The 27,268-nt window shown below is 26.5% G+C and overlaps 1 protein-coding gene across 1 annotated transcript; it reads left to right on the forward strand.

Moving 5' to 3' along the window:
* The first annotated feature begins 15,060 nt into the window (after positions 1-15,060).
* Positions 15,061-17,852, forward strand: LOC135147310 (uncharacterized). Its single transcript, XM_064080309.1, has 3 exons — positions 15,061-15,376; positions 15,498-15,584; positions 16,634-17,852. The coding sequence occupies exons 2-3, from the start codon at positions 15,509-15,511 to the stop codon at positions 17,713-17,715; spliced, it is 1,158 nt and encodes a 385-aa protein (XP_063936379.1). The 5' UTR covers positions 15,061-15,376; positions 15,498-15,508; the 3' UTR covers positions 17,716-17,852.
* The last annotated feature ends 9,416 nt before the right edge of the window (positions 17,853-27,268 follow it).

The raw sequence follows: 27,268 nt of genomic DNA on the forward strand, positions 1-27,268 counted from the left end.
TCATGCATTATCTGTTTGCTCCGTTCAAGCAACTTCTAAGAGGGTGGTTATATTTAAGTTAAATGTTTTCGTGCACAATCAATCTAATAAAATTGGAGGAAGGTGACAATGTAAGAACATGATTACTTTTCCAAAAAAAATAAAATTTTAAGATTCGTCACGCTTTAAATTGTTATTTACGTGTATAAATTTATTGTCATTTTTTCACCATGAATTATAGTCCAATTTTACAATTTTATATATTAGTATTTGTATTACATCAAGATTTTTATAATATAAATTTATTTTATCGTACAAATATTAACTTGAAACATTAATATACTTTTTATAGACAGTCATAAAATTATTTTATTCTATAAATATTAATATTGGATCATTAATATAATTTTTATAGGCCGCCGCAACGCGCGAATTCTCAACTAGTTTATATAAAAAACAAAGACCCGAATCAAGATTTGTATGTAAATGGTATCTTGTGAGAAATGAAAATTACAAAATATGAGAAGAAAAAGATGTAACAAATATATATACTAATGATATTTTATCATATAAATTTGACGCTGATAAAGACAAATATCATATACAAGTTGAAAATTACAAAACATGAGAAGAAAAAAATATATTAGATATATGTATTAATGAAATTTTATCATATAATTTGAAACTAACGAAGACAAGTACATGATATTACGTGTTTATGTATCTTGAATAAATTAATAAAATTATAGGTCATATTAATCAAATATATTTAAAAATATAAATAGTAATATCAACTTGAAACAATTTAATGCATGAAGTTCGGGGGAGTGAATTTGTTTCTTTAGAAATTATATTATTTATTTATTTATTTTTTAACTTTATATTAATCCCACATACTCTTTCTGTCCCATTTTAACTATATTTAACTTTTTAACACGTATTTAGAGGTGTAAAAAGACAATGTCTACGCTTAATAAAAAAATTCAATTCTTATATCAAATAAAAGTTTAGATTCTAAACTTTTATTTGATATAAATTTTATAAAAAAAATTATATTTAGATATGATTTTTTTACACGTATTTTAAGATGTTAAAAAAATAATTAAAATATGTGTAAAAAATCAAAAATAATTAAAATAGGACGGAGGGAGTAATTTTTTTTTACATACTGTCCGTGCCACGCTTGCAAAGTCATTATAAATCTCATTAAAATCGTATTGGATGATCCGGCTGGATAGAGTTGGTGGAGTTGATCAGGTTAAATATAAAAGTAGGATTTAGTGACATATATTTGTATATTGTCGATCAATGATAAAATAATTCAGAAGTCCAAAAATCAATATGGCGTACAACTTAATCAATCATCAATCAATCAATATATCAATATATATATATATAAAGGAGGATGCGGGCGTCCCTAGAATCGTTCGATTCAGTCTTCTGATTTTTCTTAAATTTCGGATAGAAAATATAGTTATAATTCAAAAATTCAGGTTTAAGAATTCTAAAAGTAATACAACTCTTTTCTTATCAAATTCTAAAGATGATACAATTCTTTTCTTATTTAGTATTTCTTATTGAATTCTAAAGATAAGACAATTCTTTTCTTATTTAGTAATCCTAATAGAAATAGGATTATATTTATTCAAACTAACAAAATCATAGATAAAATACAATTTATATTTAAGATTTGTAAGGTAATACGTACAATTTATATTATCGATTTACTCTTATAATTTTCTTAAATTTCGAATAGAAAATAAAGGATTGTAAAGATAATAATCATTAAAAAAACTGATAGCAACAAAAATTAGAACCATAAAAGAATAATAACTTTTAACTAATAAATAGGCATCAAAAAATAAAAAAAATTAACAAATAAAATAATATATAAAAAATAGGAATCATATATTAATTTTATGATAATGTAAATGGGTCTTGATTAGTATTGTGTTTGACGGGCACGGGAGGCGGCCCAAACTAATTTTTATCTAAATAATAATAATTTTTTTATTAGTATTATGTTTGACGGGAAAGTCGCTAAAATAATTTTTATAAAAGAATAATAATTTTTAACTAATAAATTGGAATCAAAAAATAAAAATAATTAACAAATAAAATAATATATAAAAAATAGGTATCATATATTGATTTTATGATAATGTAAATGGTTCTTGATTAGTATATCGTTTGACGGGCACGGGAGGCGGCCCAAACTAATTTTTATCCAAATAATAATAAATTTTCTATTAGTATTATGTTTGACGGTAAAGTCGCTAAAATAATTTTTTATCTATGTTATAATATATTTTTTTGTTACACAATTTAAAATAATCTCTAATTTTGTCATAATTAGAATAATTTTTATTAGTATTGTGTTTGACACTAAAACGACTCAAACTAATATCTAAATTATACTTCCTCCATCCCATTTTAAGTGTCCTGTTTAACTTTTGAATGGTTAAATTGACCAAATTTTAACTGAGATTTACACATATAATATAATTTTTAAAAGTAAAAAAAAATTATGTCATTATAAAATACATACAATATACTATAAAATGTAATTTTTAGTTTTTCAAAATAATAATGAATTTGTTTTTTATGCTTGGTCAAATTTGGTCAATTTGACCGTTATAAGTCAAAACAGGACGCTTAAAATGAGATGGAGGGAGTAATGTTTTGTTATAAGTATTGTGTTTGACAAGAGAGCGACTCAAACTAATTTTGATCTAAATTATAATATTTAATTTATCATAAAAATAATAATTATGGATTAATATTGTCTTTGACGGGAGTGAGGTTCGAACTAATTTTATTATTAGTATTGTGTTTGACAGGATGATCACTTAAACAAATTTTTATATCAATTATAATATTTTTTATTTGTGATATGTTTAATGGGAAGATGACTCAAAATAATTTTTATCCTATTATAATTCTAATTCATATCAAAATTTATCACGCCGCCGCGAAGCGCGATATATAAAGGAGGATGCGAGCGTCCTATAATTGCTCGATTCAGTCTTCTGAATTTTCTTAAATTTCGGATAGAAAATATAGTTGTAATTTAAAAAATCAGATTCAAGAATTCTAAAGATGATACAATTCTTTTCTTATTGAATTCTAAAGATGATACAATTCTTTTCTTTTTTATTTAATATTTCTTATTGAATTCTAAAGATGACATAATTCTTTTCTTATTTAGTAATCCTAAAAGAAATAAGATTATGTTTAAAAGAAATCAACTTGAAGGATTTCAAAAGTTAATATAATTCTTTTTTTTTTCGGATTCTAGAGGTAATACAATTTTTTTATTATCTAGGAATGCCAAAAGGAATATGATTATATTTATTTAAACTAATAATCATAGATAAAATACAATTTATATTTAAGATTTGTAAGGTAATACGTGCAATTTTTATTTCCGATTTAGTCTTATAATGTTCTTAAATTTCGAATAGAAAATAAAAGATTGTAAAGATAATAATCATTAAAAAACTAATACCAAAAATATTAGAACCATAAAAGAATAATAATTTTAAACTAATAAATAGGAGTCAAAAAATAAAAATAATTAACATATAAAATAATACATATAAAATAGGAATCATATATTGATTTTATGATAATGTTGATTAGTATTGTGTTTGACGGGCACGGGAGGCGGCCTTAACTAATTTTTATCTAAATAATAATAAATTTTCTATTAGTATTATGTTTGACAGGAAAGTGGCTAAAATAATTTTTTATCTATGTTATAGTATATATTTTTGTTAAAACGGGACCACAGTTCAAAATACTTTTTGTCCAATTATAATCTTTAATTTTATCATAATTAGAATAATTTTTATTAGTATGTGTTTGGCAGTAAGGCGACTCAAACTAATATCTAAATTATAATGTTTTGTTATTGGTATTGTGTTTGATAAGAGAGCGGCTCAAACTAATTTTGATCTAAATTATAGTATTTAATTTTATCATAAAAATAATAATTATGGATTAATATTGTCTTTGACGGGAAGGAGGTTCAAACTAATTTTATTATTAGTATTGTGTTTGACAGGATGACCACTTAAACAAATATTTATACCAATTATAATATTTTTCATTTGTGATATGTTTAACGAAAAGATGACTCAAATAATTTCTATGTTATTATAATACTTAGAAAAAATATAGTTATAATTCAAAAAATCAGGTTCAAGAATTCTAAAGGTGATACAATTATTTTCTCATTGAATTCTAAATAAATATGATACAATTCTTTTCTTATTTAGTATTTCTTATTGAATTCTAAAGATGATACAATAGTATTTCTTATTGAATTCTAAAGATGATACCATTCTTTTTATAGTAATCTTAAAAGAAATAAGATTATATTTATTTAAACTAATAATAATAGATAAAATACAATTTATAATTACTATTTGTTAAGTAATATATACAATTCTTATTTTCGATACGATATATTGAAAATGTAGTTGAATTTTATATTATAAAATTTTATTTTCGATAAGATATATAGAAAAATAATCTAAATATGTCCGAATCATAAAGTTGGCGTTTGTAGAATTGTACGATTCAGTTTATAATTTTCTTAAATTTCGGATAGAAAATAAAATTATAATCTAAAAACCAGATTCAAATATTTTATAGATAAAAGGATTGCAAAGATAGTACAATTCTTTTACTTATTTAGAAATCATAAAAGAGTAGGATTCTATTTATTCAAAATAACAATTATAGAAAAATATAATTAAAAAAAATACAATTCTTATTTTCAAAAGTTATAAAAATTTTCTTTCAAAAAAAAAGTTGTAAAATTTATAATCTTATTTTATTAATTTTTTCAAATTATATATTTAAAAAAACAAAAATCAACATCTTCCAAAATCTCACATTGTCTAAACAGGTTCGTAGCACTAAACTCTACGTCTTTCATAATGATCAACAAGAAAATAACATAAAACATCTTTGACATCTTCGCACGCAACCTCATTCAATAGTATGCATGAACTTACGAATCTCGATAATAGTTCGATTCAGTCTTATAATTTTCTTGAATTTTGAATAGAAAATAAAATTATAATTCAAAAAATCAAATTCAAGGATCTTCTTATTTAAGAATCCTAAAAAAAATAAGATTTTATTTATTTAAACTAACAATCATAGATAAAATATAATTTATATTTAAAATTTATAAAGTAATACGTACAATATTTATTTTCGATTTAAGTCTTATAATTTTCTTAAATTTCGAGTAGAAAATTAAGGATTATAAAGATAATAATCATTAAAAAAAACTAATAGCACAAAAATTAGAATAATATTTTTTAACTAATAAATAGGAATCATTAAATAATAATAATAATAAATAAATAGGATATATAAAATAGGATTCATATATTGATTTTATGATAATCAAAATGATTCTTGATTAGTATTATGTTTAGGCGGCCCAAACTAATTTTTATCTAAATAATAATAATTTTTCTATTAGTATTGTATTTGACAGGCACGGGAGGCGGCCCAAACTAATTTTTATCTAAATAATAATAATTTTTCTATTAGTATTAAGTTTAACGGGGAATTGGCTAAAATAATTTTTTTATCTATGTTATAATATATTTTTTTGTTAAAACAGGACCACGGTTCAAAATAATTTTTATCCAATTATAATCTTTAATATTACAAGTTTCATATATTATTCTATTTCATAATTTATGAATAGATATTACACACCGCCGCGAATTAATGACACCTTATATCAAACGGCTTTTATGAAGCAAACAAAGTTTTACGATAATACACCTTAATATATCATACATCTAAAGATTCTTGATAGTTTGATAGAATATTAAATGAGGCCACTTAAGAAAATATTTATAATAATTATAATATTTTTAATTAGTGATATGTTTAACGGGGAGATGACTCAAAAAAATTTTTATGCTATTATAACATTAGTTCATATCAGAATTTTAAAAAAAAATATGACGCCGCCGCGAAGCGCGGTGTTTGTCCAGTTTTTAAGGCATTTTAAAGTTACACATGTTTTAATATTTTTTTACAAAACAAGTTCCTCTTTATGACAATTTTACAAAATAATTCAGTAGGGGTTAAAAAATTATATTGACATCGATAATTTAAGGGGGCTAAAAAAAATTAATATTGACATCGATAATTTAGGAGGGGGCTTAAAAAAAAATTAACTGTTTTTTCGAGGTCAGGGGGCTCTAGCATCCCTTAGCCCCCCTCTGGTTCCGCCACTGTTTTAAAATTTTAAATTGAAAAATGTTATTTATGTAATAATGAAAACTGATTTAAATTTATAAATAAGTCTGATTCAAAATCAGAATTAATTCGAAATACTTTTTCTCTTGACATAAATTTTTTTCATTTTTTATTAATAAAATTACCCATAAATCAACAAGCAGGCATAAATCACTTTTATTTTTATTATTACATTTTTAATAACTCATAAATCATAAATACGTCAAATTTACTCAACAATATTTTAGATCTCCAATCTATTATATTTAAGTAGTAAATAGGAATTATAAAATAAAAATAATTAACAAAAAAATAGGATATATAAAATAGGAAACATATATTGATTTTATAATAATGTAAATGATTCTTTATTAGTATTGTGTTTGACGGGCACGGGAGGCGGCCCAAACCAATTTTTATCTGAATAATAATAAATTTTATATTAGTATTATTTTTGACGGAAAAGTGCCTAATATATTTTTTTATCTATGTTATAATATTTTTTTTGTTAAAACGGTACCACAATTCAAAATAATTTTTTATCCAATTATAATTATAATTAAAAAAATCAGGTTGAAGGATTCCAAAACTTAATACAATTTTTTTTTTTTTCTGGATTCTAAAGGTAATACAATTTTTTTCTTATTTAGGAATGACAAAAGGAATATGATTATATTTATTTAAACTAATAATCATAGATAAAATACAATTTATATTTAAGATTTGTAAGGTAATGCGTACAATTTTTATTTCCGATTTAATCTTATAATTTTCTTAAATTTCGAATAGAAAAAATAAGTGATTGTAAAGATAATAATCATTAAAAAACTAATACCAAAAATATTAGAACCATAAAATAATAATAATTTTAAACTAATAAATAGGAATCAAAAAATAAAAATAATTAACATATAAAATAATACATATAAAATAGGAATCATATATTGATTTTATGATAATGTTGATCAGTATTGTGTTTGACGGGCACGGGAGGCGGCCCAAACTAATTTTTATCTAAATAATAATAATTTTTCTATTAGTATAATGTTTGACGGGAAAGTGGCTAAAATAGTTTTTTATCTATGTTATAATATATATTTTTGTTAAAACGAGACCACAGTTTAAAATACTTTTTATCAAATTATAATCTTTAATTTTATCATAATTAGAATAATTTTTATTAGTATGTGTTTGACAGTAAGGCGACTCAAAATAATATCTATATTATAATGTTTTGTTATTGGTATTGTGTTTGATAAGAGAGCGGCTCAAACTAATTTTGATCTAAATTATAGTATTTAATTTTATCATAAAAATAATAAATATGGATTAATATTGTCTTTGACGGGAGGGTGGTTCGAACTAATTTTATTATTAGTATTGTGTTTGACAGGATGACCATTTAAACAAATTTTTATACCAATTATAATATTTTTTATTTGTGATATGTTTAATGGGAAGATGATTCAAAATAATTTTTATGCTATTATAATACTGATTCATATCAAAATTTATCAAGCCGCCGCGAAGCGCGGCTTTTTTCACTAGTTTGAATTATAAAGGGTCAATGAAAGCTACACGAGACAGAGCATGTTTGAGAGAGGGAAGCGGATTTATCGACTCTGACGAATGTAGATCATAGAATACATACTACAATATATATATAGGCACCTCCGCCTCATCGGAGTTGCAGTCCCCTTTCTCTCTCTACCCTTTTATTTTATCATTATTTTTATCATTTCTTTCTTCATCTATTTCAATACCCATATGCCAATTTATCTATTTATCCATTCTTTTTGATAAAGATTGGATTTTCGTCAATACCCAACTCATTTTTGTAGCTGAAGATTGAAAAAGTTTGTATCTTTTAGGGTTTCTTTGTGTTTCTTGAAACCCTAAGCTGCTAATTGGGTGAAGAAGATCTATGGCCCAAAATGAGCAGGGGATTGACCCTGCTGTTCTTGATGATATTATCAATAGGCTCTTGGAGTTCCGGCAGGCCAGGACTGCCAGGCAGGTTCAGCTTTCTGAGAATGATATCCGACAACTCTGCGCCGCAGCTCGAGAAATTTTCCTCCAACAGCCTAATTTGTTGGAGCTTGAAGCCCCCATCAAGATCTGCGGTATATAAAAAAGCTATCCATTATTTGTTGATATGTTGTTCAGTTATATCATTGCCTGCGTCTTCTAAATTTTCTTGAATTTCGGAGAGAAAATATAATTATAATTCAAAAAATCAGGTCCAAGAATTCTAAAAGTAATACAACTCTTTTCTTATCAAATTCTAAAGATGATACAGTTCTTTTCTTATTTGGTATTTCTTATTGAATTCTAAAGATGAGACAATTCTTTTCTTATTTAGTAATCCTAATAGAAATAGGATTATATTTATTCAAACTAACAAAATCATAGATAAAATACAATTTATATTTAAGATTTGTAAGAAGGAGGATGCGGGTGTCTCTAGAATTGTTTGATTTAGTCTTCTGATTTTTCTTAAATTTCGGATAAAAATATAATTATAATTTAAAAAAATCAAGTTTAAGAATTCTAAAGATAACAGTCTTCTAATTAAATATAATTATAATTCAAAAAATACCAAGTTTAAGAATTCTAATGATAACAGTCTTCTAATTTCAAAAAAATCAAGTTTAAGAATTCCAAAGATAACACAATTCTTTTCTTATTGGATTCTAAAAGTAATATTCTAGAATCTAGAAAAAGATTATAAAATTAATACAATTCTTTTTCTTATTTAGAAATCATAAAGGTAATAAAATTTTAATTTTTAATTACATATTAATATAGAAATTATTAAAATTTAGAATTCTGCTGCAAAATCTTAATTATTCCATGATTTTATTTTAAGAATGAGTTCTCTAAATTTTTTTAAAATAATTTAGAATTACCTGAATATCTCATCATATTTAATTGAAAAAGATAATTTAGAATTACCAGAATATCTCTTCATATTTAGTTAGAAAAAGATTTTACATTCGGCCTATCTAATTTATATAAATTTAAAACTCCCATATCTCATTCTTGAACTACATGATTGTGGAGAGAAGCAAAACATGGAATTTGGTGGCATATCATCTTACCTTCGTCTAGAACTCCCATTAATAGTTTGTGAGAACAGGCTACACATTAGTTTTCAAGATTCCACTCGGAGGATGCAGGGCAGTTAGGTGGGATCTCTAAAAATCTTTCGTTTAATTTTTTAAGAGAAAATTGATAAATTAGTTTAAAAACAGTAATCATAAAAGAGATATAATTTTAAGTAGTTAAGAAATAGGAATCTTAACAAAAATATAATAGCTAAAATTTGTCAAATTCAAAATAGTTAACAAATAGGAATATTAAAAGAAAAGAGATATAATTCTAAACAATTAATAAATAAAATCTATGAAATTGAATATATTTATCCAATTATAATTATAATTTTATCATGATATAATTGATTCTTGAGAGGATACGCGGGAGAGGTTATGTGAAGTCTTTAGAAACTTTCCGTTTAAATTTTCTAATATTTTAAGAGAAAATAGGTAAAGTAGCTAAAAAATAGTAATCGTAAAAGAGATATAATTCTAAGTAGTTAAGAAATAGGAATTTTAACAAAAATATAATAGTTAAAATCTATGAAATTCTAAGTAGTGATGAAATAAGACTCTTAAAAGAAAAGAGAGATAATTCTAAACAATTAAGAAACATGAATCTTAAAGAAAAATATAATACCTAAAATCTATGAAATTAGATATATTTTCCAATTATAATTATGATTTTATCATAATTAATGATTCTTGATTAGTATTGTATTTGAGGGGAGGGCGGCCCAAACTAATTATTATCTAAATAATGATAAATATTCTATTAGTATTATGTTTGACGGGAAAGTGACTAAAATTATTTTTTATCTATTTTATTATATATTTTTTGTTTTAAACGGGACCACGGTTCAAAATAATTTTTATCCAATTATAATCTTTAATTTTATCATAATTAGAATAATTTTTATTAGTATTGTGTTTGACACTAAGGCGATTCAAACTAATATCTAAATTATAATATTTTGTTATTAGTATTGTGTTTGATAAGAGGACGGATCAAACTAATTTTGATCTAAATTATAATATTAAATTTTATCATAAAAATAATAATTATGGATTAATATTATCTTTGACGTGAGGGCGGTTCGAACTAATTTTATTATTAGTATTGTGTTTGAGAGGATGACCACTTAAACAAATTTTTATACTAATTATAATATTTTTTTATAAGTGATATGTTTGATAGGAAGATGACTCAAAATAATTTTTTACTATTATAATAATAGTTCGTATTAAAATATATACAAAATTTATAACGCCGCCGCGAAGGGCGGCTTTTTTCACTAGTTTAATATATACTTATACAATTGATTGCCACGTATGCAATCACAACACACTGCGATTTATAAATTACATATAAATAAAATATTAAGTATTAAATATAATTCATAATTTCATTATGTGACATATTAATATAAAAAAATCTAAACTTTAACTCAAGTAATAAACTAGTAGTATGACTTATTAGTGCATAATATATTTCGGGTTGAATTGGGTTAAATTATCAAAACCCTGATCCAACCTATTTAATTTGATTTTTTAAATATTTAATTCATTTGAAATAAGGTTTAAATAATATCGGGTTGAGTCAACGACAAAATAATACGGTTTTATCAGTTTAATCAGTTTCACCGAATTATGAACACCCTAAACCCTGTGTGTTTATGTAATCGATGTTTTATAAATAAGAATAAAACTTTTATAATAATCACAATTCTAGCTGCTAGGCTGTTACTCCCTCCGTCCCTTCACGCATTCTAATACTCATAAAATATAGTTTGATAAATAATTTAATTTTTTTTTCTTCTGAATAAATATTACTATCTAAATTTTTATATAAAAAAGGAAATTTGCAAAAAAAAAACTTATATAACTATATTTTATATGCGTCTTAAAAATACATATCGGATAATTGAAAAAAAATGTAAAGAAACGAGAAGGATGAGAGTACATAGTACGGACGAGTAGTTTTTGGCGATATTTAAAAGTAAAATATAACAGGAAAAGAGTACTCCCTCCGTCCCAGTCAATAGTATACATTGGGGGACGGGGGCGCGGCACGGATTTTAATGCTTCAATATAGTATAGTTCTGTAAATTATTTTTAAGATTTTCTTTTTTTGTATAAAAGTATAACATTTATATTTTTATACAAAAAAAGAAAATCTTAAAAATAAGTTGTGGAACTATGTTTTATAAGAGCCTTAAAAAGCGTGTCGAGCAGTGAAAAAGAAACGTATACAATTGACTGGGACAGAGGGAGTAGAAGAGAAATATTTTCTAAAGTCGGCCAAACAACGCCCAAAGGTTGTCAGGGTCAAATCAACAATCAAGCTATCAAGGAGTTGTCGTTCAATGAGTTGTGCGGCTCCTTCAAATTTCTAACCACCCTAAACAACTTCTTTACAAAACTAACCACCTTTTTTTTCACTTCACAAAACTGACTACCCTAATTCATTCACTCCTCGGGCGAACATAAAATTAAAGGGCTTTATATGTTCGCCCCTTCCTCGGGCGAACATCACAAAAAAATATATATATGTTCGCCCTTCCCTCGGGCGAACATACAAGGACTCTAAACTCCTCATACAAGGACCTGCACCACCTGCAGCTGTGTCGGAGTTTGAGTCTCCAAAGTTGTATATATATATGGCTGGTATTTTACAGTCTTGAGAATCTGTAGCCGCACCCTTCACTTGCAAAATTAATATAAATGCATACAAAATTCTGAGGAACAACATTTTGTTGAGGGAGCACACATGCTTTTGCCATTTATATATTGTATCCACATCTATCAAAACCTTGTTTAACCGGTGTTACAAAAATGGGGAATCGGACCAAATCGGTTGAGCTACCGATTCAGGGATTAATCGGAAATCGGGGATTAATCGAAAGGATTAATCGGTGTGAAAATCGGATTTATTTTAATATAAAAATATTATTTAATATTTAGTTATTATTATATTAGCTATTTAGTAACTAATATATTTGCTATATTCATAAACTTTATAATTACTCATATTTAAAGTAATATGGTATTTTAATTCTAATAATTTATCACATATACTTCGATTAAGAAATATATATAAGGATTAATCGGATTTCAAAAATCGGATCGGTGGCCAACCTTGCAGGGGATTAATCGGTGTGGAAAAATTTAATTTATAAATAATAAATTAAAATTTTCAATTAAATAAAATTTGAAAAAAAAATTCAATTTTTTTTTAAAATACTAGCTTATAGCCCGTGCAAGGCACGAGAGCTTTTTAATTATTTAGAAATTTTTTAAATATATTTTAAATGGTGTGGAAAAATTTAATTTATAAATAATAAATTAAAATTTTCAATTAAATAAAATTTGAAAAAAAATTTCAATTTTTTTTAAAATACTAGCTTATAGCCCGTGCAAGGCACGAGAGCTTTTTAATTATTTAGAAATTTTTTAAATATATTTTAAATGGTGTGGAAAAATTTAATTTATAAATAATAAATTAAAATTTTCAATTAAATAAAATTTGAAAAAAAAATTCAATTTTTTTTAAAATACTAGCATCAGAAGCTCTCGTGTGATTATTTTGCTAGTATTTTAAAAAAAAATTGAATTTTTTTTCAAATTTTATTTAATTGAAAATTTTAATTTATTATTTATAAATTAAATTTTTCCACACCGATTAATCCCCTGCAAGGTTGGCCACCGATCCGATTTTTGAAATCCGATTAATCCTTATATATATTTCTTAATCGAAGTATATGTGATAAATTATTAGAATTAAAATACCATATTACTTTAAATATGAGTAATTATAAAGTTTATGAATATAGCAAATATATTAGTTACTAAATAGCTAATATAATAATAACTAAATATTAAATAATATTTTTATATTAAAATAAATCCGATTTTCACACCGATTAATCCTTTCGATTAATCCCCGATTTCCGATTAATCCCTGAATCGGTAGCTCAACCGATTTGGTCCGATTCCCCATTTTTGTAACACCGGTTAAACAAGGTTTTGATAGATGTGGATACAATATATAAATGGCAAAAGCATGTGTGCTCCCTCAACAAAATGTTGTTCCTCAGAATTTTGTATGCATTTATATTAATTTTGCAAGTGAAGGGTGCGGCTACAGATTCTCAAGACTGTAAAATACCAGCCATATATATATACAACTTTGGAGACTCAAACTCCGACACAGCTGCAGGTGGTGCAGGTCCTTGTATGAGGAGTTTAGAGTCCTTGTATGTTCGCCCGAGGGAAGGGCGAACATATATATATTTTTTTGTGATGTTCGCCCGAGGAAGGGGCGAACATATAAAGCCCTTTAATTTTATGTTCGCCCGAGGAGTGAATGAATTAGGGTGGTCAGTTTTGTGAAGTGAAAAAAAGGATGGTTAGTTTTGTAAAGAAGTTGTTTAGAGTGGTTAGAAATTTGAAGGAGCCGAGTTGTGCACCTAAAAGTAGCAGTGAAAGAAACACGCGTTACTACTGTATAGTCCACACAGGTCAATTGAAAATCCTCACTCGTCCAAACTCCAAAAAAAAAATAATAATACTCCCTTCGTTTCAATTTACATGTCTACTTTCAAAAAAAAAATTTGTTTCAAAATACTTGTCTATTTCAACTTTCAATACAATTTTATATTTCCAAAGTCAATTCTACTACACATATTACTTATTTATATTTTCTAAATCAATCTCACTCCACATATTTTGATCATTTAATGCAATTAATTTGTAAACAACCACTTTTCTTAAACTGTGTGATTTTTTTAAAGTGGACATCTAATTTGAAACGGAGGGAGTAATTCAATTCACACTCTCTACGAGTTATCGCACGGAAAAACACATCAAACAGCAAAAATAGTTATTTCTGTTATTATAGATGATAAAAGATATAAAATATTTTGGGATGCACTATGCAGGATTTTCTTATTATATTACGGATTAATTTGACATTGTCTTATACTCATGATCATGAATGATAGAATAGAGTTACTGTATTTGACATCAAAACATTGCGGTGGGGGGAAATTCAGCGAGAGCTTGCAGGTGGGAATCTTTCCTGCTAGTGTTCTTGGGCATGGAAGACAGTGATGAGGAAAAGAGCACTGCTTCCCCCAAATCTTGTTTTCAAATTTTTTCCTAAATAATGTAACAAATAAATAATAATATTAATTTGAAGGTCTATGTGTATACAAAAGATTTTATTATTATTAATATGAGTTCAAAATATATATTAATATGTATTTTAATGTATCTCTAAATAATTTTAAACTCACTCAAACGATCTCTTAATATTTTCTCGTTGCCTAAAATGTAAATGTTTATATTTTAAACTTTGCGTTTTAATTTTCTGAGTATCCGTTAACACGTGTTGAATAGCACTAGAGCCCATATGCAAGCGAGCCAAGAGCCCAAAACACACAAATATCTAGAATGGTGAATGCATTCATCACAATATCTCAAATATCCAAAATTAACATTTCAACATTTAATACTGTTTGCTTATTCATCTCGTTTACCCATTTTCTCAATTTTTCGAAAGCCTCTTAATTTAGAAAATATCGAAACCCATAAAAAATATATTTTTTTTATTAAAAACATGTTTTTTTGGATCAGTACAAGTAGGTAATAAACACAAAGCAGTGACAACATAGGAAAGAAAAAGGCGTGTGAAAGCAAAAGAACAGTGGGTTCATTTTCGTCATCATTCCAGAAAATCTCACAACAATAATCCCCTTCTTATAAATACCCCTGTACGCTTCAAACGTTACACAGACTTATCATTTCTATTCGACAATCAAAAACGTTTTTCACCCCCTCTCTTTTTTTTATATATATTTCGTGTAGGCGGTTTCGTTTCCAATTTGCAAGCTTTTGAGCAACCCTTTTGTCTTAAATTAAGATGGTCATCTTTAGTTTTCAACAAACAGTCAAGATAGACGAGACCCAGTTGGCGAATTGTTGAATTCAGTTGTTTTTGGTTGATTTTGAAGAGCCCTTTTCAGGTTTATTGGTTTCTTGATTTAATTTGTAAAGATTTTGATTTTTTGTTTACTGTTTTTTTGTGTGTTCTTAAGGGCTGTTTGATTTATTGGTTTGTTTTGTTGTTGTTGATTTGTTTTGTAGATTTCAGTTTGATGGAGGGTAGGAGAAGATACAGGGGAGATAAGTATAATCAAGAAGCTACAAAAGCTAATAGAAAGTCATCTGGAGGTATGTGTACACTCTGTTTTTTTTCTTATTTTGTGTGTGTGTGTTTTTGTCTCTGTTAAATTTTTTCTTTATGTCAATGTACAGTGATTTTTTTTTTCCTATGAGATTTGTGCTGTTTGTTTGTGTAAATTTTGTGATGAATTTTGTTAGGATTTTTTAAGGGTTTTGAATTGTGAATTTCGTGTGGATTTTTAGATGGCAGTTTAGTGAAGATGAACCTTTTTGTCTTATCTGTAGTTAGCACTTAGAACTTAGAACTTGCAATGTTGGAATTTAAGGCCGGCTTACATTTTTATCTTCGCCAGATGTGAATCAGGCTGTAATGTGCTACTGTTTTCTTTAATCTGGGATGTTGTAGTTTTAAGGTTCTTGTGTCTTTTCTTTTGAAATCTTAAGGTTTTTGTGCCCTAATGTGAATTGTTTCAGCAAATAAATTTTAAAGTTCATATCTTTTGTATGCCATTAGTTGGTCCCTTGGATAATATTTTGATGGTGTGTACTTTTTGTATGATTTGGCTGTTATTTGGTCTCTAGTAATTATGCCTTTCGATGTAATTGTATCCTGTTAATATATACTAATCTAAGCTATATTTGATTCTTGTGCTGAGGGCTATTCTGTAATTTTAATTGTGTAAGACTGTATGTAACTGGTGATTGGTCCCTTCCGGAGTAATGTTATGTTTGTTATGTTGTTAATGGTAATTTAGTAGAATTACAATATAATAACAAATTAATTAAAAGTTGGTAGTCATGTATATTGACCTGCAAAGAACTATATAGTAAGCAGGAGGTTAGAAATCAGTAATCGTTCTTGCTAATTATGTGGAATAACTTTGAAGGCACAATGTCCTGTTTGTCACATCTAATTTTTGTTATTTCTACTGTCATTAGTCTTTAACTAGTTCTTACGATGCAGTATTCATGAACTTTGTTCATGTCTTGGTGCCTTACTTTGTTTCCTTTTTTCCACCCTCACTTCTCAGTATGTAGTTTTCGAATCCCGAGAATGATAAGTAGAATTAAGGATAATGCTGATCATATCTCTACAGGTGATTGGCAACAAACTGTCCCTTCATGGGAGAAGAAGTTTTGCACTTCAATTTGTAAAGTTCCGTGGAACAGGATCGTGGATGCTAAGAAGTATATGCACTGCCATGACAATGTGGTTAATTGGGATGATACTGCTGCGAAAGAAGCATTTGACAATGCCAAGATGAGGTACTACGCAGAGACACATGGTCTTCCTTGTGAGATAGAAATGCCAGATCCTGATGAATATATTGATGAAATTGACTGGGATTGCCGCGTTGATCAAGACCTGCTACATGACTTGGTGAAGAAACCAGTGGATGTTGATACAGCAAGGAAACGTGAGAATATCGTGATTTTTGGTGACAGTTTCTTACAAGATCAAGGATTCTCGAGTACAGGTTGGGGAGATGTTGTGGAAGAATCTAAGGAAAATCCTAATATTTCATCTAACATAGACGGAGATAAACCTTGGGAACAAAAGGTTAGTCAAAACGATGGACCTGTTGAAGGCAATGCATGGACAGATTCAGGCTACAATGCCTGGGGTTGGTATGACAATAATAACACACCCATGGGAGGTTACGGATGGGGAGATGGTTGGGGGTGTAGTGGTCCCAGTGGATGGGGAGATGGTTGGAATGATTCCCAGGGTTGGTATCATTATGGAAATAGTAATGCACAAGAGTATGTGGAGGAAGATCCTAATGCAATATATGGGGGTTCATCGTATGGAGAGCATCCATGCAAGGGTTCATCGTATGCAGAGCATCCACGCAAAGGGGGGGACACTGGAAATATTGATCAAGGATTTTGTGTGCCGGAGCACAGTGGTTACCTTCCACCAGATAGTAGGTATTATAACAATAATTACATGCCAAGGCATGAATACTCACAGTTTCAGGGCACCAACTACCAAAAGAATCAGTCCAGGAGGAAGGCAGATGGCGCGAGAAATAGAGTAAATTTTGTGTCTGAACAGCAAGCAACGAATAAGTGGAGTGCTTCAAGGGAGAAGTTCACGACCTCATGTGCACCTGTCGTTAGCAATGTATCTGGCAAACGCCAAAATCGCTGGAGCATGGATAAGCCAGTCTCTTGAAACCCAGAAACATTTCTAAAAGTAATTCCAAATTGGATAGAGCTCCGTTCGGCTCGTTTGGTTGGGTTAATTTAGGTTTGAGCTTGACTTTTTTGAATGTGTTTGTGAAGTTAAAGTATCATTTGTTTGTTTGTTGATTTTTTTTTTTTAAAATGGGTACCATTTATGTGGCCAAATTTCTCTATGTTTGTGTTTCTTATTAGGAAAACTAGTGAATAAAGCCGCGCTTCGCGGCGGCGTTATAAATTTTGATACGAATTAATATTATAATAACATAAAATTTGAGTCATCTTTCCGTTAAACATATCACTAATAAAAAAAATATTATAATTAGTAAAGAAATTTGTTTAAGTGGTCATCTTGTCAAACACAATATTAATAATAAAATTACATGAAAGACAATATTAATTCATAATTATTATTTTTATGATAAAATTAAATATTATAATTTAAATCAAAATTAATTTGAGCAGCTCTCTTGTCAAACACAATACTAATAACAAAATATTATAATTTAGATATTAGTTTGAGTCGCCATACTGTCAAACACAATACTAATAAAAATTATTCTAATTATGATAAAATTAAAAATTATAATTGGATAAAAATTATTTTGAGCCGCCGTTTTAACAAAAAAAATATTATAACATAGATAAAAATTATATTAGTCATTTTCCGTCAAACATAATACTAATAGAAAAATTATTATTATTTAGATAAAAATTAGTTTGGGCCGCCTCCCGTGCCCATCAAACACAATACTAATCAAGAATCATTTACATTATTATAGAATCAATATATGATTCCTATTTCATATATCCTATTTTTTTTGTAATTATTTGGAACCGCCGTTTTAACAAAAAAAAAAAAATTATAACATAGATAAAAATTATATTAGCCACTTTCCCGTCAAACATAATACTAATAGAAAAATTATTATTGTTTAGATAAAAATTAGTTTGGGCCGTCTCCCGTCAAACACAATACTAATTAAGAATCATTTACATTATTATAAAATTAATATATGATTCTTATTTTATATATCCTATTTTTTTGTTAATTATTTTTATTTTATGATTCCTATTTATTAGTTAAAAATTATTATTCTTTTATGTACCCAATTTTTTACTATTAGTTTTTTTAATGATTAATATCTTTACAATCCTTAATTTTCTATACGAAATTAAAAATAAAATTTTAAGGCTAAATCGAAAATAAAAATCGTACGTATTACCCTACAAATAACCCGAAGGGTAGCGGCTGCGGGTTTCTAAGTTAAAAAAAAAATCCTAAATATAAATTGTATTTTATCTATGATTGTTAAATAAATATAATCCAACTCCTTTTAGAATTCTTAAGTAAGAAAAAAATTGTATTACCTTTAAAATCCAAAGTGAAAAGAATTGTATCATCTTTAGAATTCAATAAGAAGTAGTAAATAAAAAAGAAAAAGAATTGTATCATCTTTAAAATTCAATAAGAAAAGAGTTGTATTACTTTTAGAATTCTTGAACCATATTTTTGAATTATAATTGTATTTTCTCTCCGAAATTTAAAAAAAATTAGAAGACTGAATCGAACAATTCTAGAGACGCCTTGCGGCGGCGTTATAAATTCTGTAAAAATTCTGATATGAATTAATATTATAATAGCATAAAAAATATTTTGAGTCATGTTCCGGTTAAACATATCACTAATAAAAAATATTATGATTAGTATAAAAATTTGTGATTAGTATAAAAATTTGTTTAAGTGGCCCTCCTATCAGACACAATACTAATAAAAAATTAGTTTTAGTCGCCCTACCGTCAAATACAATACAAATAAAAAATTATTATAATTATAATAAAGTTAAAGATATAATTAGATAAAAATTAATTTAAGTCATGGTCCCGTTTTAATAAAAAAAATACATTATAACTTAGGTAAAAAATTGTTTTAACCGTTTTCCCGTCAAACATAATACTAATAATTTTTTTATTATTTAGATAAAAATTAATTTGGACCGCCCTCCCCTCAAACACAATACTAATTAAGAATATTTTTTTATAAATTTTAATACGAATTAATATTATAATTGCATAAAAATTATTTCGAGTCATGTTCCCGTTAAACATATCATTAATAAAAAATATTATAATTAGTATAAACATTTGTTTAGGACTTTAAGATTTTAATAAGTCATATATTAATATATTTTCGAATAATTTTTGAAGCGCGGCGGCGTGATAAATTTTGATATGAATCAGAATTATAATAGGATAAAAATTATTTTGAGTCATCTTTCCATTAAACATATCACAAATAAAAAATATTATAATTGATATAAGAATTTGTTTACTAACAATAAAATTAGTTCGAACCCCCCTCCCGTCAAAGACAATATTAATCCATAATTATTATTTTTATGATAAATTAAATATTATAATTTAGATTAAAATTAGTTTGAGCCGTTCTCTTGTCTAACACAATACTTATAACAAAACATTATAATTTAGATATTAGTTTGAGTCGTTTTACTGTCAAACACAATACTAATAAAAATTATTCTAATTATGACAAATTTAAAGATTATTTTGAATTGTGTAACAAAAAAAATATATTATAACATAGATAAAAAATTATTTTAGCGACTTTACCGTCAAACATAATACTAATAGAAAATTTATTATTATTTGGATAAAAATTAGTTTGGGCCGCCTCCCGTGCCTGTCAAACGAAATACTAATAAAGAACCATTTACATTATCATAAAATCACTATATGATACCTATTTTTTATATATTATTTTATTTGTTAATTATTTTTATTTTTTGATTCCTATTTATTAGTTAAAAATTATTATTCTTTTATAAAAAAAAAAATTTAGCGGCTTTCCCGTCAAACATAATACTAATAGAAAATTTATTATTATTTAGATAAAAATTAGTTTGGGCCGCCTCCCATGCCCGTCAAACACAATACTAATCAAGACCCATTTACATTATCATAAAATTAATATATGATTCCTATTTTTTATATATTATTTTATTTGTTAATTATTTTTATTTTTTGATGCCTATTTATTAGTTAAAAATTATTATTCTTTTATGGTTGTAATTTTTGTTGCTATCAGTTTTTTTAATGATTATTATCTTTACAATCCTTTATTTTCTATTCGAAATTTAAGAAAATTATAAGACTAAATCGATAATAACAATTGTACGTATTACCTTACAAATCTTAAATATAAATTGTATTTTATCTATGATTTTGTTAGTTTGAATAAATATAATCCTATTTCTATTAGGATTACTAAATAAGAAAATAATTATCTCATCTTTAGAATTCAATAAGAAATACTAAATAAGAAAAGAATTGTATCATCTTTGGAATTCGATAAGAAAAGAGTTGTATTACTTTTAGAATTCTTGAACCTGATTTTTTGAATTATAACTATATTTTCTCTCCGAAATTTAAGAAAAATTAGAAGACTGAATCGAACAATTCTAGAGACGTCCGCATCCTCCTTTATATATATACTAGTGAAAAAAGCCGCGCTTCGCGGCGGCGTTATGAATTTTTTATAAATTTAGACAAAAAATTGTTTTAGCTACTTTCCCGTCAAACATAATACTAATAAAAAAATATTATTATTTAGGTAAAAATTAATTTGGGCCGCCCTCCCCTTAAACACAATACTAATAAATAAATTTTTTATAAAGTTTGATACGAAATACTATTATAATTCCAAAAAAGTTATTTTCAGTCGTGTTCTCGTTAAACATATCTTCAATATATATCTTATCGAAAAAAAATTGTTTTAGCTACTTTCCCGTCAAACATAATACTAATAAAAAAATATTATTATTTAGGTAAAAATTAATTTGGGCCGCCCTCCCCTTAAACACAATACTAATAAATAAATTTTTTATAAAGTTTGATACGAAATACTATTATAATTCCAAAAAAGTTATTTTCAGTCGTGTTCTCGTTAAACATATCTTCAATATATATCTTATCGAAAATAAGAATTGTATATATTACTTTACATATCTTAAATATAAATTGTATTTTATCTATTATTATTAGTTTGAATAAATATAATCCTATTTGTTTTGGATTACTAAATAAGAAAAGAATTGTATCATCTTTAGAATTCAATAAGAAATACTATTGTATCATCTTTAGAGTTCAATAAGAAATACCAAATAAGAAAAGAACTGTATCATCTTTAGAATTAAATAAGAAAAGAATTGTATTACTATTTTAGCCACTTTCCCGTCAAAAATAATACTATTAGAAAAATTATTATTATTTAGATAAAAATTAGTATGGGCCGCCTCCCGTGCCCGTCAAATACAATACTAATCGAGAATCATTTTACATTATCATAAAATCAATATATGATTCCTATTTTTTATATCCTATTTTTCTTTATTTATTATTTTTATTTTATGATTTCTATTTATCAGTTAAAAATATTATTCGTTTATGGTTCTATTTTTTTTTTGCTATTAGTTTTTTTTTATGATTATTATCTTTACAATCTTTTATTTCTATTCAGAAATTTAAGAAAATCCGCGATCTGAGGGGAAATTGAAAGAGATAATTAATGAAAATGATGAAATTAGACGCATGGAGGTTGTTAATTACATGTTCGTACCTCGCTTCGACATCTTGATCGATCCGTTATCTCTCTCGGAATCTCTCCCTGAGGCGCCGTTGATGAGGGGAGGAGGGGTTTATATGGAGATCGGGCTTGTCTAGGTTTTAAGTGAATATTACTTCGTCAATAAAACGACATCGTCAGGTTCACTTGTTCACTTTCTTGGGAGGGAATTTGGTCGCCGCCGGTGCTCAATAAATAAATTAAATTATAAATTTTTTTATTTGAAATTTAAGAAAATTATTAGAATAAATTGGAAATATAAATAGTATTTATTCTATGATTGTTAGTTTGAATAAATATAATCCTATTAATTCCTTTTGGGATACGTAAATAAGAAAAAAACTGAATTATAAATAAATATTCGATAGAGATGAGAAGATTGCAATCACTACTTTTTGAAAAAAAATTACAAAAAAAATTATAAATTTATAACTTTTGAGAATAAGAATCGTACTCTTTTTAATAATTTTTATATTAATATATAATTAACAATAAGAATTGTATCACCCTTATGATTCCTGAATTGGAAAAAGAATTGTATTACATTTGGAACTCAATAAGAAAAGAATTGTATGACCTTTAGAATTCTTAAACATGATTTTTTGAATTATAACTATATTTTTCTCCGAAATTTAAGAAAAATCAGACGACTGAATCGAGCTATTCTAGAGACGCCGGTATTCTCCTTTATATATATATATTGATTAGAATTCTTGAACCTGATTTTTTGAATTATAACTATATTTTCTCTCCGAAATTTAAGAAAAATTAGAATACTGAATCGAACAATTCTAGAGACGTCCGCATCCTCCTTTATATATATATATTGATGCTAGAGACCCCAAAAAATTTTCCCAAAAAATTTCCCCAAATGACGTGTCGAAGTGTGATTGGTTGTTTTCACTCCCATAATAATGAGACCCCCCTGCAGATTCATCAATCATCCAATTATAATATTCCAAGTGTTTGCCACGTCATTTGGTAAAGATTTTTGGGGAAAATATTTGGGGTCTCTAGCATTGCCCTTCTTATTATATGGTAGTGTTTTAAATGCTATTGAGTTGAGGAGCGGTGAAAGAGGCTCTAGATTTGATCCTCATGCAGGCTACTTGATTTGGGGAGGCAGGCAGTGGTGATCACTTTGTTCCCTTCTCTATATAGCCATCACCTATCATCAAAGAGCTGAGAGCTGTATGCAAACATTGCAACTGGTTAAAAAGGGACTGAAAGGTGCATACTAGCTTACCCAAATATAACAGAGAAAATGAAAAGCTACATACTCTATACCCTTTTTATAACTGCTTCTCTGTGAGATAACATTTTAAAAGTAACCTTTCTATGAACCCGACCCGAGTATAAAGAAAACCCGAATCTGATTAGTGAATTTTGGTTATTGAATTGTTTTGGGCAACCCCCGATGAATTTTGAAATATTGAATTTTATAAAGACCAGGAGTTGTACCCGTATTATCCTGGGCCAAGGCCCAAATTTTAAAAAAACAATAAGAGCATGGTTAAGAGTCCATGGCAAATTAAAAACACACCCCAGCCATATTCATCCCTCGTCTATACAACGAATAACTATGTTTGTCGAAGGAATCTCAATTACTCCCTCTGTCCCATTTTAAGTGATGTTTGACTTTTTAACACGTATATTGAGGTGTAAAAAAACAATATCAACACTCAATAAAAAAATTCAATTCTTATATCAAATAAAAGTTTAGATTCTAAACTTTTATTTGATATAAATTTTATAAAGAATAATTATGTTTAGATGTGATTTTTTTAACGCTTTAAAATACGTGTAAAAAAGTCAAAAACAGTTAAAATGGGACGGAGGGAGTATAACAAATAGTTATATTTTATTCTCAAAAAAAAAAAACAAATAGTTATATTTGTCGAAGGAATCTCTAAAATTAAAGTGATATATTCTATTTATAACACAAAATATTTTTAAATTATAACAAATTAATAATAATCAATATCATTAAAATAAAATGTTTTACAAATTCAACAAATTTTACCTAAAGTATCTCCAACCATAAAAAAACCCCTTAGTTAAAATGTGGGTTGGCATACCAAAAATAAAAAATACAGCCAACCTCTCGAAAAACTCAGAGCATGTACAATGACGTTGGTTATAATGGTTGGCTAAATTAGACCTGTAAGACATTATGTAAAATTCGCCGAACCTTTAAGACATTGTGCTTCAATGGTATTGTCTATATTAAGTGACTATAATTTAAAAAGGGTTAATTATAAAGTTGGTCACTGAGGTGCGCTTAATGTATCAAGTTGGTCACTGAACTCAAAACGGTATCAAGATGGTCACTGAAGTCAGCATAAATATCAAATAAGTAACTTGAAATATGAGTTCAAGTAGTAAAAATATTATTTATAAAGTTTTACACATTATTTTTAAATGTTACCACGATCAACTAAAAAGTTATGACTTCTAGTAATTATAATAATATATTTATATTTTATCAAGTTTATTTATTATTTATATTTTATTATATAGTTATTTTTTTTGTTTTAATTAAAAATAAATAATAAATAAACTTGATAAAATCTAAATATATTATCATAAATATTAGAAGTCATAACCTTTTACTTAGTTTTGGTAACATCCAAAAATAATGTGTAAAACTTTATAAATAATATTTTTACTGCTTGAACTTATATTTTAAGGTACCTGTTTGATATTTTTGGCCAATTCAGTGACCATCTTGATACTATTTTGAGTTTAGTGACCAATTTGATACATCAAGCCTACTTAAGTGACCAACTAGATAATTAACCCAATTTTTAAAAATAATATGTTGTGTTTGGTTAGGGTGAATGATTCCGGAAGGAATGGAATGAAAAATGAACTATGTCATGGACAATTATTAAAAAATTTGATTCTTTCCTTCATTTCATTCTTTACATCATGTGCTAGATATCACACCTTCAATTTGAGATGGAATGCTCCATTCTTTCCTATCCTCAAATTCTTCTCAAATCTCATCATAGCAATTTTGCACCCACTCATTTTTTTTAGAAAAATTTTCTTCTACCACTACTATTTTCAAATAATTTTAGACATTTCATTTCATTCCCCCAAATCAAACACAACATAAAATTAATATAGAATTGAACGCTCGGAATCAATTATCAAACGCTATACATAAACTTGTATCCACGTTGCTTCATAATTTCCTAACAAACTCTGCACTAGATCTCTTATTCCGACAAATATATCAATTACTGAAATGGATATGTTAAATATGCTTTTAAAATTATCAAAATACGTCGTCGCTGCGTAACTTAATCTGTAATTTGACAGTTGACAGGCACACGCAAATTCTTTATCACCTGACGGTAGTTTCGTTGTATAATCAGAGAAAAACTTGTTGTTTATTTTTGTCCACATGCATCGCGAATAATTAACTCGAGATCTACGGAATGTTAATTAAGTACTTTACCTATCAACTTGTTCAAGGGGCTATTTGGTCAAACTTAAAAAAAGTGTTTCCATGCTTAAAATGAAAAAGTGGATTAGAAGTGAGAAGTAAAAAAATTAATAAAGTGTTTGGAAAAAAAGCAGAAGCTGTGAAAGAGAAGCTAGCATTCTCAGCTTCTTAAAAATGCTTCTGTTTTTTTACACAAACGGATCAAAAGAAGCAGAATCTGCTTCTGAAAACCAAACACCCCCAAAGTGTGTACCTCTTCTTCTTCTTTTCTGTCAGAAGCACAAATATTGAATCGTTACAAATATCCATAAGTTTATATTTACAAATATTTGTAATTAAGTTTGTAGAAAAAACCCGTAACTTATTACAATATTAGCGTAAGATTTTAATTGAAAATACAGTCCGGCACAACTTTTAGGTGATAGACCGGAAGTCATCTTTGATTCCGGAAGACGTCTATTTGGATAATATTAAATCAAATTTTCAAAAAAAATCAAAAAAATCAAAATTTTAATTCATGTAGAAGATACCTTCTAACAGTTATTTTATTTTTAAAATTTTAATGATGAAATTTATGATAAAAGTTAATATTAATTTTCACCTGAATAATTTATTAAACTTATTTTTATTATTATATTAATAATAATCAATAATTTATTAATAAAATATAAAATTTTCTAAGCCGATCAATTTTTTATTTTTTTTGTAGTTAGTATCTTAGATCAAGTACTCCAACTATGAAAAATTATAAAATATATAGATACTCTTGTGAAAAAGTCACATTCCAATCATACTTTTTTTTATTTTATATTTTAGCCAAATTATTATGAATGACTATATATATCGACTCTTAACAAATCTGTAACAAATGTCAAATATTATATTAAAACAATACGTCTATTTATAATTATAACATATTATATTTAAAATATAATCAATCAATATAACCAATTAATATAAAAATACATACCATCCAAGCAAAGTATGTTACATATCCATCAAATTTTACCTGACATTTTACGTATATTAGCCTATTATCGTAACGAACCTCACACTCAAAACTATATAATATTGTTTTAAATTCCATCTAAACGGTTCTAAAACACTGGTGTATAATTTTATCACATCAACATACGTATCTGTCGAAACGTTTTAAGTTGTGCACACTACTGCAAAGCAGAAAGTATAAATTAACTAATCTAGTTAATTTCACTAAAAAAAAAACTAATCTAGTTAATTAATTAAGCTCAACTAGTTCATACACATACCGGCCAGGCTGCGCTGTGAGGCCCTTCATTATAGTGTTCCGGTGATGGCTGCCAAATTAATTCATTTATTTATCAAAAAGATTCACTTTTAATTCTTTTTGCTACTATTTTAAATCAGTGCTACTGCTTTAACATACTTCGCATCTTATTATACAACAAACATGGACTCATAACAAAGATT

This window comes from Daucus carota, chromosome 6, assembly GCF_001625215.2.
Source record: "Daucus carota subsp. sativus chromosome 6, DH1 v3.0, whole genome shotgun sequence".
Taxonomy (NCBI): domain Eukaryota; kingdom Viridiplantae; phylum Streptophyta; class Magnoliopsida; order Apiales; family Apiaceae; genus Daucus; species Daucus carota.

Bases quoted from the DNA above. Each gene is read 5' to 3' on its own strand.
- LOC135147310 (XM_064080309.1), top strand. From the start codon at position 15,509: ATGGAGGGTAGGAGAAGATACAGGGGAGATAAGTATAATCAAGAAGCT. The intron at 15,585-16,633 runs GTATGTGTACAC...ATATCTCTACAG, and splicing joins TAATAGAAAGTCATCTGGAG to GTGATTGGCAACAAACTGTC.